Source organism: Mus caroli, chromosome 3, assembly GCF_900094665.2.
Source record: "Mus caroli chromosome 3, CAROLI_EIJ_v1.1, whole genome shotgun sequence".
NCBI lineage: Eukaryota > Metazoa > Chordata > Mammalia > Rodentia > Muridae > Mus > Mus caroli.
Genome location: NC_034572.1, coordinates 81,417,422 through 81,432,190, shown reverse-complemented (window position 1 = coordinate 81,432,190; position 14,769 = coordinate 81,417,422). Strand labels below are relative to the sequence as shown.

Sequence of the window (14,769 nt, the reverse complement as noted above, 5' to 3'; positions counted from 1 at the left end):
TTGCAATTTTAAGATTTTTAATAAGAGTTTGAGCAGCTGCGTCCATTCATGCCCTCTTCAGTTGAGGTAGTGACAGCCCCTTTTCAGAAACCGTGGTCACTGCCTGGCTGCATGCACCACAGTCCTTGGATCGGGCACTGAGTCAGCACCTCATGCGCTTCAGGTCTTTTCCCTGCTTGAGCGCTCTCTCTCTCTCTCTCTCTCTCTCTTTTCTTTGTTGTTACTGTTTGCTTTGTTTTGTTTTTTAACAATTAAATTTGCAGACAAATGGCTATCGCTGGTGGACATTAGGGTTGCATTGAAAAAAAAATCCCCCTCCCTCAATTCTTGCTTACGTTTCAAGTTTCAAACGTTGCCGCTATGGGAGATGAGGTGAGGGTTCGTAGAGGTTTCCCAACCCACCTTAGAGCTTCTTCCAAATGGCTGAGGAAGAGTTCTGAATAGGAGCCCCCTGGCGGTCAATGAAATAAGTCACTGTCTCCCTAATTCCTCAAGTTCAAAGATATGGAGCTAGAAGTGCCTACAATCTTCTTTTAAAAATATAAAACAGGTGTGGTTGGCTTTGGTACAAAAAAAAAAAACAAAAACAAAAACAAAAACTAAAAACCAAACATTCTGGTCCCTGTAGGTTCTTCCTTCCCCTCCCCCATACATTATGGCCGCCCTAGCCTCTGCTCCATCAACTCCAAGGAGCCAGATTTCCATGGAGGATGACAAGAAAGAAGAGCAGAAAGAGGCTAGGGGGAGTGGGGGAAGGGACATGGTCCTACCCACAGCCCTCCTTAAAGGGGTAGTAGGTTCTGTGGCCACAGATGGGTGTCACTGGGGTGGGTGTTAGGCTGTGTGGCTAAGGCCAAACATATCCCAGTGGTATTAGAGGAGAGGCTCTCCAATACTTATGGCTTGGTTCCCATGTCCCTGGCCCTTTAAATTACTCCCTGCCCGCCCCCTGTAACCATTAAACAATAAATAAATAATTTTTCCTAAGTAGGGGGAGAAGGCATGAAAAGTCGGCATCTGCGGTGTGGCTGTTGGAGGACACCAGGAGTGCAGTGGCCTCTATGTCCCCAAGTCCCTATGGCCCCTAGGTATCCAGGGGTCTCAGGAACTGGTAAGGACAATCAGCAGTTCTTTCAAGGTTTGCCCCCTTTACTAATGTTCTTCAGTGGGGCACCAGGCGGGGGTGGGGGAAGTGTCCCCTTAGCTCTCTGAAGCTGTGGGCTCCCCATCTCGGCTTTCTGTCTCTTCAGGAATGTCCTGCATTCGAGTGAAGTCTGGAAAGTGACAGAGAGGGTAGAGGTGATGCGTGAGCAGGCAGGCTCTCCCATGAGTAGCAGCACAGATTCACACAAAGGCCCCTAAGGGTGAGGGTGGGGCCACCTTGGCCGGATGACCCTCAGGCAATTAAGTCACCATTAGAACAGGAAACTGCCCGGCGTGGTGGCGCACGCCTTTAATCCCAGCACTCGGGAGGCAGAGGCAGGTGGATTTCTGAGTTCGAGGCCAGCCTGGTCTACAAAGTGAGTTCCAGGACAGCCGGGGCTACACAGAGAAACCCTGTCTCAAAAAACCAAAAAAAAAAAAAAAAAAAAAAGAACAGGAAACTCATTCCTTCTAGTTTCCTTACTATAAAGGTGAGGACGGCTTTAAGCTGTCTTGTTTTCAAATGGATTTCTACTACTTGTAAAGGTGGGGAGTCGCCAGCCAATAGGAAACCACCGCTTCTCAAGAGTTCTACCCCACCCCACCCCACCCCACCCCCAGTTTGTCTACTCACAGAGGAGGAAACCCTCCGAGTCTCTCCCAGAATTACCAAACCTCAGGAGCCACTTAGAGTACATTTTGAAGTCACAGTCCTAAGGGCTTGGACGCAGACTCCACGACCACTCCAGGGTCTCACCTCGCGGACTGTGAGGTGGAGACAGGCGGCTACTGACTTCTTCCTCACTACCGGTATCAGGGTCACTGCTGTCCTGCAGTCGATCCTCCGGGCTACCAAGTTCTTGCGCCTCTCGGTCATCAAAGGGTCGGTGGAGGGAACGAACAGTCACAGGCAAATCCAGGCGGTCATGGCCTCGACTGGGCTATGGAAGGAAAACCACCAGTCCAGGGAATGGGCTGTGTGCAGGCACAGGCGGGTGAGGGCAGTAAGACCCTCAGGCCCTAACACACCTTGTCTCGGGGTTCACCAATGACTCCCTCTCAATAGATCCACCACCCACTGAGGTCACCACTCTGATATCCTTAAACACTCTATATCTGCTGGGCTCAGTTGGTCCTTCAGTTGGCCTTCATATGCAATAACTCCACACTCATAATGCCCCACATAGACTAATAGCAGAAATGTTTGTTTGTTGGAAGTGCTGGAGATTTGCACAGGCCCCTGCCACTAAACTTAGCCTTAAGTTTCTTTGCAATTCAACTAGTACTTTTTGTCTGTATGTGTGTGCACTTGTGTATAAAGAAGCCAGAGGTCATGTTAAAACAGTTTCCCCAAGTGTCTGATTAAAGAAAGCAAGCTGTATATAAAAGTGCACAAAGGTCTGGCCAGATGACTGCCTCCCGCTAAGTCAGGGTTTCAGAGAGCAGCCCCTCACTGCCTTTTGAGGTCCTTTTTGTGGGAAAGGGTTTGGGTTGATAGAGAACAACTGTTTAGGGCTGGAGAGATGGCTCAGAGGTTAAGAGCATCCAGAGGTCCTGAGTTCAATTCCCAGCAACCACATGGTGGCTCACAACCATCAATAATGAGATCTGATGCCCTCTTCTGGTATGTCTGAAGACAGCTATAGTGTACTCAAACAAAATAAATAAATCTTTAAAAAAAGAAAGAAAAAGGAAAAAAGAAAACAACTGTTTAGATTGGTATGAACATCTGGACCAAAGATTGGGGCATTTGGGGCTCTCGGCTGCCTGCCAGATAGGTAAGTGCAAGAATACATCTCGTGGAAGGGCAGTCGGCACCTTGTTCAGGAGTTTAGCAAGGCACAAAGGGGTGGGACACCATTATGGGGTTACAAGTTCAGCATAGCTTGAAAAACATGGTGTGCAGGATACATTAGGTTTAGGAAACAAACTTACTTTTGTAAGGGTTGGAGACTTAGTAACAACATATAACAAAGTGGCTCCTTAGCAACAGTGTGGCTCCTTAGCAACAGTGTGGCTCCTTAGCAACAGTGTGGCTCCTGTTGGGTTTCATCGTCAACCTCCAGTGTCATTACTTTTTTTCTTATTTTCTTTTAAAGGCTAATTCACTTTTACTTTATGGGCATTAGGTTTTCCCTGCCTGTATGTGTGTGACATGGTGCCAGATCCCTTGAAACTATATGTGGGTGCTGGGACTTGAACCTGAGTCCTCTGGAAGAACAGTCAGTGCTCTTAGGAGCCATCTCTCCACCCTGAAAGGTGGTCGTGGCTAGAGGCAGCCTGGCTGTTTCTTTTACTTCTTTTTTCTTTTAAATGTTATATGTACTGTTGTTTCGCCTCCATGAATGTATGAGGGTGTTGGAAACCCTAGAACAGGCATTATATACAGTTGTGAGCTGCCATGTGGTTGCTGGGAATTGAACTCAGGTCCTCTGGAAGAGCAGTCAATGCTCTTAACCTCTGAGCCATCTCTCCAGCTCTCCAGCCCCAGATGTCATGTTTTGAGCATGGAGGTGGTGGTGCACCCCTTTAATTCTAGCACACAGGAGGTGGAGGCAGAGTTTGCCTACTCTGTGAGTCTGAGCCTAGAGTAAGTTCCTGGGCAGTCAAGACTACATGGACAAACAACTCCCCCTGCCCCCCTCCCCAAAAAGTCATCCACCTTGCTTTATGACACAGGGTCTCCTATTGGAGCTCACCAAAGAGGCTAGGCTGGTTAGCCAATGAGCTTCGAGGTGAACCTGCATCTGCCTCCCCAGCCTAGGGCTGTGAACATGTCCCATATGATGAGGCTTCTGGGGGATCAAACTCAGGCTCTCGTGTTTACATGGCAAGCCTTTAAGCAACCGATACAAATCTGTTGCCTGCTGTCACTTGGGCTCCAATCCCTGACAGCTAAATGTCCTTCAGGTTCTGCAGGCTCCTACTGTCATGAGTGTCACTACTCCAGGCGGCCTTACCTGGGGGGGATTGAAGCTCAAGTATAGAGCGTCGCCCGCTGGAAGGCTGCGGCGCCGTGGGTCCAGAGGCCTGCGAGCCCAGGGCGCTTCGGCCGGGAGTGGCTCGTTTTGGCCCAAGGCTGCAAGCTGCCGGCGGATCTCTTCAGCCTCCCGCTCCAGCAGGGCCCGGGCTTGCTCGCTCTCTCGGAGCCTGGCCTCCAGGCTGCCAGCTTCAGTTGCCCGCTCTTCCCCGAGCCGCTGGCAGCGCCGCAGCTCTTCTTGCAACAGGGTGTGTTGCCTCTGCAGTAGTGCCAGCTCCGTGGCCTGCTTCTCAGGAGTTACAGAAGCAACCGCAGCCCGGCCAGCTTCACCATCCCGAGAATTGGCTCGGGATAGCTTTTCCCACCGTTCAGGGCCCTCAGGGAACAGGGCTTCCATCAATCTTTCCTGCTGGACCACAACAGCCTGGGGGATGGGATGAAGCCAAAAGGTGCTTCAGAAACCATTTCTCTCCACCTTTCTCTCAATCCCGGGGTCCCAGAGAGCTTGGCTCCAGGGAGTACTTAAGCCTGTTAGGAGGGCTGCCATCTATCTGCATGGACACCTCTGTGGCTTCTCCCTTTCTTCCCCACTCCAGCCCTGGCTCACTGACCTGCAGGCCATGTAGAAGTCCATAGAGATTGATCAATGGCTGTAACACCTCCTGAGGACAGAGGAGAGGATGACGTAGTACCAAGGTTCAAGATGGGGTAAGTACCAGAAGTTAACAACTGGGTGTGGAAACAATGTCTAGAGACAGACTTAAAAGTATCATCCAAACTGGCTACAATTTCGCAGACAGAGAGCCAGCTTCCCTCTACCTCCTCTACCACAGAATTCCCATCTCACCTCCTGTGGTGACCTCAACTGATTTCCATTCCGATCCTACAGAAATGAACAAGAATGGGGAAGTCAGCAGGCACAGACCTGGGGGCCTTCCTCAGCAGCTGTCTACTGAAGATCCACCCAACACACACCATCCAAGTATTTAGGGGGTTCACATTTGGGTAGTGGGGCTTCAGTCAGCCATGTGGCATCCAAGGGACATCAAGGGACAGGCCAGCCAGCTGTGCCCTTTCTTTGGCCACTCCCTGGCTCTCCAAGAACCCACCTTCTGGCTGGAATCCGAGTCTGCTCTACAGAGTTCAATGGAGCCATTGAAGGTTCTGGCCTCTCCATCTGTTGCAGAAACGAGGAGGAGGAGGAGCAGAATATAAGTCTTCGGGGGCCCTGGGACCCCTCCTCCCTGATTAAGCCACTCCCCTCTTGCTTTCATGCCCTATACTCACTGGCAGTGACCCCAGGACAGCTACCGCTGTCAGAGTCCAAGGGTAAGGCTGGTTCTCGGGATGAAGTAGGCAGGTCCACACAAGGGCCCAACAGCAGGTCTTTCAGGCCTTCCACTGAAGGGAAAGAGGAGGAGGTGGGGACAGGAGACAAAACCCAGTGGGGGTCCACCCAACACATACCATCCAAGTATTTAGGGGGTTCACATTTGGGTAGTGGGGCTTCAGTCAGCCATGTGGCATCCAAGGGACATCAAAAATGCTTAAGAGTCAGCTCAGCCTGCCCCAGGGAGAGGCATCCGACAGCAAGCTCAGATCTCTGCCCTTTCCTTCCCAGGAATTAGACCAGGACAAACCCAAACCCTTTATGGGTTGTGGTGCTGAGTAAACAGCCTAGACTCTTCAGCGGCCCTCACCTTCACGGAGGGCATCCTTTAGCAGACGCTCGCCTCGGAGGGACTCAAAGGACTCAAGACGGAAAAGGCCCCTGGGCAGGGCGGGTGGGGGCATTCCAACGAAGCCAGCTTTTAAGGCCTGGAAGTGGACCATCTCGGCAAACAGCTCAACATTCTTCTGTAGCAGCTCCACCAGCGCCTGGTTTTTCTGCTGCAGTTTCGCTGTGGATAGGAACAGGTTGAATGTGGAAGGACCCAAGGACCCAAAGAGCTTGCGAAGGGCTGGCCATGGTCAGCATAGGAGCAGGCCAGGGTCAGTCCAGGGCCAGCAGAGGGGCAGGCCAGGGTCAGTAGAGGGGTAGCCCAGGGTCAGCAGAGGGGTAGGCTCAGGGTCAGCAGAGGGGTAGCCCAGGGTCAGTAGAGGGATACTCAGGGTCAGCAGAGGGGTAGCCCAGGGTAGCAGAGGGATACCCAGGGTCAGCAGAGGGGCAGAACTTAATTTTGGGCTTGAAGCACTCCCCAAAACAAAAAATCTTGTGTGTGTGGTGTAAATCACCATTACTTTTGTTTCTAAAAATCTATGAACAGGGGCTGGAGTTTTGGCTCAGTGGTTAAGAACACTGGCTGCTTTTCCAGAGAACCTGGGTTCAATTTCCAGCAACCACATGGTTGCTCACAAGTGTCCATGTAGCTCCAATTCCAGGGGATCTGGCACCTTGAAACACACATGCAGGCAAAGCACCAAAGTAGATAAACTAAAAGTAAATAAATCTTAAAAAAAAAAAAAAAAGGATGAATAAGGGTTTGAGTTAGCCACCTCATTCTCTCCGTGTTCCTTCCATTAGAGGCTGCTCACTTGAGTGAGCAGAGTAACTTGCAGTCAGACACAGCTATATGGCCTTTGGACTCTTTTTTTTGTTTTCTTATTTTTGTTTTTAAGACAAAGTCTTGTGTAGCTGAGGCTGGCTTCAAACTCCTTACATAGTTGAGGCTATCCTCTGTGGTATTTTGAACAAGATGTTTTCTGTAAGGCACTGGCATTTGAATACTTAGTACCTAGTGGGTGGCTGGGGAGGATTAGGGGGTGGAGCCTTGCTGGAGGAAGTATGTCACTGGGGGCGGGCTTTGGGGGTCTCAAAGGACTCAAACTTCAGCAGCTGTTCCAGGGGTCACGTCTGCCACCTGCTGTTCCCACTATTATGAACCCTAACCCCCTGAAACTGTAAACCCAAATGAAGTCCTTCCTTCTTTGAGTGGCTTTGGTCACGGTGTCTTATCACAGCAATATAAGAGGAATTAAGACAGCCTTGAATGCCTGATCCTATTACTATGGGTCCCAAATGCTGGCATTACAAGTGTACCCCACTGCAGTCTGCTCTCATTAAAAAACTAATTTATTTAAAATTATTTAACCTTTAAAAAATATTTGTTTTTCGAGACAGGGTTTCTCTATGTATAACAGCCCTGGCTGTCCTGAAACTAGATTTGCAGATCATGTTGGTCTTGAACTCACAGAGATCCTTCTGCCTCTGCCTCTCAAGTGCTGGGATTAAAATCGTGGGCCACCAAGCCCAGCGTTAACCTTTATTTTTAATCATATGGGTGTTTTGCCCACATGTATGTCTATGTACCATGTACATCTGTGCAACATATGCAGGCAATGCCCTCAGAGGCCACAAGAGGGCATTAGATGCCCTTGGGACATAGAGATATTACTCTATTTTAACACACACACACACACACACACACACACACACACACACACCCCTATTTGCCCTAATCTTACAAAATGGTAGCATACACTTCACATTGTTTTAAACCTGGCTTTTTTCATTTAACAGTTTATTTTGGGATAGACCTCTATCAGCCCACATGCAGCTTTCATTTTTCATCTAAGATTATTTCATTCTATGTGTATGAGAGTTTTGCCTGCACATAGGTGTGGGCATCACACATGTGCCTGGGGTGACTGAGGTGACCAAGGCCATTAGAGATCCACTACACTGGAGTTACAGACAATTGTGAGTCACCAAGTTGGTGCTGAGAATCACACCTGAGCCTTCCGAATGAGAAACCAGCGCTTTCAACCTGGTTGAAATTTGGTACAAACAAGTGGTGAGCCACCTCTTCAGCACCTCCCATCTTTCTGAGAGCAGCACGGTCTTTTGCGAGGATATGGTGTAAATCAACCCACTCCCTGGATGAGAACTTACTCTTGATCCTCCGGAGATACGCCTTATCCTCTGTCTCGATCAGAGGAAAGTCCTCCCTGGACGGGCACCTACAGAGCAACAGGCAGGTTGGGTGTGTGGAAGACACCAGCGATCAATCAGCTTTTCTCCTCTGCACATGTTCTGCAGGACCCTCCTCTCACCCCTTCGGTGGCCTTCGTCACTCTTTGCACTGATCCTCATCTCGCACTTACCCACTCAGGCTTATAAAAGTTATGAGAAGTCTGCGTCCATCTCTAGCTCTGATCGCTCTGCCGGGAGAGCCATTTTGTCAACTTCTTTGTTCTTGTTTTTGACTTCTGCTCTCCTGCGGGTTGCTGCTCTGACTTAGGTGGTGCCAGGGAGGGACCCAGGTGTCCAGACCACTAGGCAGGAGCTCTGACATTTGAGTTACAGCACTAACTAACTGTGCTGGAGGTTTTTGTTTTGGTTTGGGTTTTCCAGACAGGGTTTCTCCTGTAGTCCTGACTACCTTAGTCTGTAGACTAGGCTGGCTTCAAACTCAAGAGATCCACCTGCCTCTGCCTCCCACGTGCTGAAATTAAAGGCGTGTGCCACCACTGCCGGGCCTGTTGTAGTTTTTGAGACAGGACCTCAGCTCAAGCTGGTCCTATTGCCAGTGATATATGTGTGGCTGGCACTGTGTCATGGCTGACAGGTCTGCCACCACCATCCTGGAGGGGTAGCCGGGTTATCTGGATATAAATTAGAACTTTTCATGTGAACTTTCTGTCTTGACTCATCTTGTCTATCCCCAGCTTCTGCCCCAACCTCTCCTGATGAGTTCAGTCCCCAGGAAGTATGCCGACTAGGACCTGAAGCCATATGTACACGCAGGTACACACTCACAGGCGCTCACTCTGCTGGATGACACGGATCCAGGTAGTCCGGTCGTCTCGGGATGCTGCATGCACCTCATACATTTCAGGCGGTCCAGAACTAATCAGAAACATCCCTTTTGCCTGGTTGGCTATGTCTCTTACGATGAGATTCTGCAAGGATACCACTGAGGGCTTGTCCTGTCAGGGGAAAGGAAGAATTAAGCTGAGGAATCCTAACTGTTAATATCTGGGTTTTTGGTTCTAGAAAACCAAAAGGATTGACGGTGATGCAATACAGGCAAGAACCCAAGCATCGGAACCAGCCAGGACCATTTAGATGTGCACGAGTCCCTCAGTACAGTCTCTCTCTCTTTTCTGTCTCTGTCTCTCCTGAGTCTCTCTATGTAACCTAAACTGGTGTTGAACTCACTACAAAGCCCCAAACAGCCTCAGAGTTCTAACCCTCAGAATCTGCTTTCTCAGCACTGGAGATATAAGCCTGTGCCTGCTTTACTTTTGTTGTTGTTGTTGTTTTGGTTTGGTTTGGTTTGGTTTTTCGAGGCAGAGTTTCTCTGTATAGCCCTGGCTATCTTACTTTTTTTTTTCTTTTTTAAGATTTATTTATTTATTTATTTATTTATTTATTTATTATATGTGAGTACACTGTAGTTGTCTTCAGACACACCAGAAGAGGGCATCAGATCTCATTACGGATGGTTGTGAGCCACCATGTGGTTGCTGGGATTTGAACTCTGGACCTTTGGAAGCGCAGTCAGCGCTCTGAACTGCTGAGCCATCTCACCAGCCTGCTATCTTACTTTCTATGATATAGAATTAACAGCTGTAATAGGCATTTGACTCAGTAAGACTTTCTTGGGCTGGGTAAGAAAAGTGAGGGATAAGAGAACAGAAGAGGGGCTGGTGAGATGGCTCAGCGGGTAAGAGGACTGACTGCGCTTTCAAAGGTCCTGAGTTCAAATCCCAGAAACCACATGGTGGTTCACAAACCGCCCGGCCAACCAGAGGGAGCAGAGGTCCTAAATTCAATTCCCAACAACCATATGAAGGTTCACAACTATCTGTACAGCTACAGTGTGTACTCATATACATAAAATAAATCAATCTTAAAAAAAGAAAAGAAAAAAGAAAAAAAAAGAACAAAAAAAAAAGAACAGAAGAAGGCTCACCAGGGACGTGAAAATGTATTTCTGGTCCTTTTCCTGGAGAAACACAAGCACGTCTGTCATCAGCAGCAACAGGACATCTGGCCAAGACACAGAGTGGGAAAATGGTCAGAACCACAGGCTCAAAGCAACTGTTTGCCCCCTCTTCCGAGGACCAGGCACATCTTCTCAGACTCTGTCTCCCTTTCTTCCCCACAGGTCTCTCTCTTCCCTCCCACTGCATCCTTCATCTTTTCCTGACCTCCAACCTCACCATTCTTTTTTCTTTTTCAATGTTTCAAGACAAGTTTTCTCTGTGTACCCCTGGCTGTCCCAGAACTCAATCTGTAGACCAGGCTGGCCTCCAACTCAGAGATCTGCCTGCCTCTGCCTCCCAAGTGTGGCTACCACTGCCTGGCTCAACCTCCTCATTCATACAACATGGAAATAAGAGGGGAAGAGAGAGTTGCTCATGCTACCAGACAAAACAGCCTCCTGGGCCAGCAAGGAGCACAAAGGAATTCTTGCCTCACCTGTTTCACAATTGTTTTGTTTTGTATTTTAATCATCCAGTTTAGTCAAGTGTGGTGGTCCCAGCACTCACAAGATAAAGGCAGACTGGTTTACAAATCAAGTTCTAGGCCTGCCAGGGTCTACATAGCAAAATATTGTCTAAAAAGAATAAGTAGCCGGGCGGTGGTGGCACACGCCTTTAATCCCAGCACTCGGGAGGCAGAGGCAGGCGGATTTCTGAGTTCGAGGTCAACCTGGTCTACAGAGTGAGTTCCAGGACAGGCAGGGCTACACAGAGAAACCCTGTCTCGAAAAACCAAAAACAAAAAACAAAAAAAGAATAAGTAAAAAAGAAAAAGAAAAAACACAATAAAACCAACAATAATTAAAAAAAAATCTAAATCAGTCAATTCTGATTTTTTGAAGTTTATTTTGTATGTAGAAGTGTTTTTGACTGCATGCGTGTCACAGGCATGTAATCTCCACAGATGCTGAAAGAGGGCGCTGGATCCCCTGGAACTGGAGTTACACAGATGTAAACTGTAAGCTGCCACGTGGGTGCTGAGAACTGAACCCAGAGCCTCTGCAAAAAAAACAGCAAGTACTCCTAACCACTGAGCCATCCCTCCCTCCAGCTCGACTCGGCTTCCTAGACCAGGGTCTTCAGCCTCAGCTCTTGGGTGCCTGAAGTACAAGCCGGACCTGGTTGATCCAAGATTTTTCTAAGTCGTAAGATTTCCAGAACAAGGCAGGTTGTGTTCTTTGCGTTTAAGTTCCATGTCTGGCACCTGACTAGGGCAAGCACCTTTTTAGGTATTCTGACATACTCCTGTCTTTTTGTGAGAGAGAAGGACAAAGTAAGGTTCCTTGAAGGAGAGCAGACCGAAGGCCACCGTCACCCTGACCTCTGACTAATCTCGTCTCCCACCCCAGCCAGCCCGACTTCAGCTGCTCTCTCTTGCTCCACCCTCCGGGCTCTCAGGCTGTCATGGTTCCTGCACTTAGAGGAAGGGAGGAACCAAAGACCAATTCTTTAAGACCTGAATGCCACAGTCAAGAACACACAGTCACCCTTTGCCTGTGGGGATTTTTTTTACTAAACTGTGGACACAGAAGGGGAGGGCTTTCGCTAATCGCTCAGAAACCGAGCTCTCCAGCCTTGCTATTTTTACCCCTCAATGCTTTATATTCTTAGCTGCTGCGTGGGAGGGATGGGAAGGAGAGAGAGGGATGGAGGAGAGAGCCTAGTAAGGACTTACAGGACTCAGGCCCTAGGGGTAGGAATTTCACAGCATAGATGCGATTCTGTATGAGTTCTGGCTTCAGGTACCCCCATCCTTCACCTCTAAAGCTGAGGTTTAGAGGTGCTATTTTCTTGTCCTGATTTAGGGGCAAGGACTTTAACTGCAGATAAATTCTGAAAGGTGAGCCTGGGATAGTGCACTCTGACACCCCCTGCCCCCCACCCCAACACAGCCCTGAAGCCCAGTCGCTCTTCTCCAGTCTCTCAGTCCTTCCTGATGTTCAATTCTCATTCTGGGTCTCCAAGATGCATTTTTGTTAGGATTCTGGCTGGAGTTTACACCTCTGCAGCAATAGGTTTTGCCTCTGACTCTTCCCCTTGCAAGGCCAAAGGCTGTAAAAATAGTCCCTAAGGGTGACTGCAACTCACAGAGAATATCTAACTCTGACGTCCACTGGGAGGACCACTGACCTTTGAAGCGGCCTGTGGCTGTCTTCCAGAGCAGGCAGCCTTCATGGATAAGTTTTCTCCGTAAAAGTTCATCTCGGCCGAAGGGGCCCTTGCCAGGTACGGGGGTCTGAGCCCGGGGATCCATTCGGTTGTAAATCTCCTGCAGGCGGGCCTCTTTCTCCAGCTCGTGCACATCCTGGTCCACATTGGACAACAACTCCTTCACTAGCCCTAGGGCTGACGCCAAGTCTTGGTACTCTTCTTCAACCCCTGGTCCAGCATGAGAGAGAGTTCAACCAGTGCCACCCAAACCCAATTCTACCTGAGACTGCTCACCGCTCCCCACCAACCCTTCTGAGGCCCCTGGATACACCCAGGCAGGCCCCGCCCCCATGCTCTTCCTCACCATGGGAATTCTGCAGGATGCGGTTGATGAGCACAGGGTATTTGGTGATCCGCTGAGTCACCAGGAGAATGCATTCCTGAACTCCATGCCGCTTCAACACAGCTGAGCGGGTCATTTTCTGTAAGGGAAGATCAAAGACTAAGGGGACAAAAAGGTTGGAGCCCAGGCTCTGAAGCTGGCCTACCCTGGCATCCGCCCCATGTTGGCCTAGGCACAGCTTCTGGGAAATGAGTAAGAGAATGTCACAGATCTGTGGTGACGAGCAAACCAATGATGGTATGAAAACCAGACCAACATCCTCTTGCCCAGTGAGAGGTGGCCGTTGATCTAAGAGTGAGAGGGGGTGTAGTGTCACATGCCTTTAATAGCAGTGCAGGAAGGCAGGTTTTGAGTTTTGAGGCCAGCCACATCTATATAGTGAGTTCCATGACAGCCAGGGCGGCATAGAGAGGCCGTGTCTCAACAAATGAAAGATCTAGGAGCGCAGTCCACAAAAGTCTCGAGGGGCTGCCCTGTATAAACTCACAGCTCCCATACGCTACCCTGGGGATGGGAAAGTTTGGGTTTGAGCCGTGAGAAGCCTGGGCTTGGCCTTGGAGGTCCTTGCTCACCCGGATGAACTGTTGGAAGCGTTTGTCTCGAGCATACAGCTCCTTATAGAGCTTTAAGGCCTTGGTGTGGCGGCTGCAGAACTCTGAGTAGGTCTTGCGCATCTGCTCGGCATTGGAACCTGAGAACTGGAAGTCGGGAGAGCAGACTAGGTGAGCACTTCCTACAGAGCCACACCTCAGCCCTCAGCACACCTCTGGCCTTCAGTTAGGCTGCTTCCTCCTCTCCAGTTGTCCCCTGCTTGGCTTCCCTGATCACCAGAATTTGGCTGGAGCTAAGAACTGTTTAGTCCTAGGCCAGTAAGATGGCCCTTACTAGCAAGCCTGGCAACCTGAATTCAAATCCTGGGACTCACATGATGGGGAAGAACCAACTCCCAGGACTGCCTCCTGACCTCCACACGCTCACGTGCATTCATGAACGGGCTCAAGTGTGTCTTCTCCTACCTGGCTGATGAGCAAGTCACCCAAACGATGGATGACAAAGTTCCGGGTGCTGCCTGGACTTAGAGCCTGGCGCCGCCGTTCCAGAAGCTGATTAAGGAAACGTGTGTGAATGTCACTGAGCTCATCTACGCAGGGGAACAGGCCCTGGACCACTTCTGGCTCCATCTGCAACTCTTCCAGCATCCCAGTGCGAAAGAGGCGGGTCATAATCTTCAAGGTTCTCACATGGTGCAGCTCTGTCTGGATCAGCTCTACGGGACAAAGGGACATTTGTCCCTGCCGTACTCTACCTCGGGCACAACTCATGGGGCCCTATGTGGATCTCTTCCAAGTTAATGCTTGTGTGGCTGTCGTCTCAGACCACTTCCTTGTCATTTCAAGCAGTAGACTCTTTTAGGGCAAGAGTCCTGTGTGTTAGCGGTGTAGGTTTCCCAGTTCCCGGAACAGTGTTGGCCATGGGAGAGGCAGAATGAAGACTGAGGACTGACTTGAGCAAGAGATAGGAGTAGGGCTTTGGGAGCTGGGTGCAGTGGTCTGTACTCAGAATCTCAGAACTCTGGAGGCTGCGGCAGGCGGACCGAGAGTTTGAGACCAGCCTGGCCTACAGGGTGAGACTCTTATCTCTTAAATATAAAATTACAAAATTGTCAACGGCGCCGGGCAGTGGTGGCGCATGCTCTTAATCCCAGCACTTGAGAGGCAGAGGCAGGTGGATTTCTGAGTTCGAGGCCAGCCTGGTCTACAAAGTGAGTTCCAGGACAGCCAGGGCTATACAGAGAAACCCTGTCTCTAAAAACCAAACCAAACCAAACCAAACCAAAACCAAAACCAAACAAACAAAAATTGCCAACGGCACCAAGAAGTAGGTGTAGGTGTACAGGGACAAGTTGGTACTAGCCGGGGACATGGAGGCCAAGGATGGGATAAGGGTGTCCCAACAGGTAGGTGGCAGGGAGAAGACTCAGGTAAGCAAAGCCTGGTTTAAAAGAAAGGGGCCGCCGGGCGTGGTGGCGCACGCCTTTAGTCCCAGCACTCGGGAGGCAGAGGCAGGCGGATTTCTGAGTTCGAGGCCAGCCTGGTCTATA

At 49.7% G+C, this 14,769-nt stretch overlaps 1 protein-coding gene across 8 annotated transcripts in view; it reads right to left on the bottom strand.

The window, feature by feature from the left end:
* Arhgef2 (Rho/Rac guanine nucleotide exchange factor 2) overlaps nucleotides 1-14,769 on the bottom strand; it is a 42,834-nt gene continuing 28,065 nt past the window's right edge. For all 8 annotated transcript variants that reach the window (XM_021157806.2, XM_021157807.2, XM_029475149.1 and 5 more), the window contains 15 exons: nucleotides 13,685-13,935; nucleotides 13,241-13,366; nucleotides 12,630-12,747; nucleotides 12,245-12,493; nucleotides 10,042-10,118; nucleotides 8,883-9,052; nucleotides 8,016-8,083; nucleotides 5,824-6,024; nucleotides 5,411-5,524; nucleotides 5,233-5,300; nucleotides 4,971-5,006; nucleotides 4,735-4,785; nucleotides 4,104-4,547; nucleotides 1,901-2,084; nucleotides 1-1,274 (listed from right to left, as the gene is read on the bottom strand). In XM_021157806.2, the coding sequence (XP_021013465.1) occupies nucleotides 1,201-1,274; nucleotides 1,901-2,084; nucleotides 4,104-4,547; nucleotides 4,735-4,785; nucleotides 4,971-5,006; nucleotides 5,233-5,300; nucleotides 5,411-5,524; nucleotides 5,824-6,024; nucleotides 8,016-8,083; nucleotides 8,883-9,052; nucleotides 10,042-10,118; nucleotides 12,245-12,493; nucleotides 12,630-12,747; nucleotides 13,241-13,366; nucleotides 13,685-13,935 (2,231 nt within the window). In that variant the 3' untranslated portion in view covers nucleotides 1-1,200. The remainder of the gene's footprint in view (nucleotides 1,275-1,900; nucleotides 2,085-4,103; nucleotides 4,548-4,734; nucleotides 4,786-4,970; nucleotides 5,007-5,232; nucleotides 5,301-5,410; nucleotides 5,525-5,823; nucleotides 6,025-8,015; nucleotides 8,084-8,882; nucleotides 9,053-10,041; nucleotides 10,119-12,244; nucleotides 12,494-12,629; nucleotides 12,748-13,240; nucleotides 13,367-13,684; nucleotides 13,936-14,769) is intronic.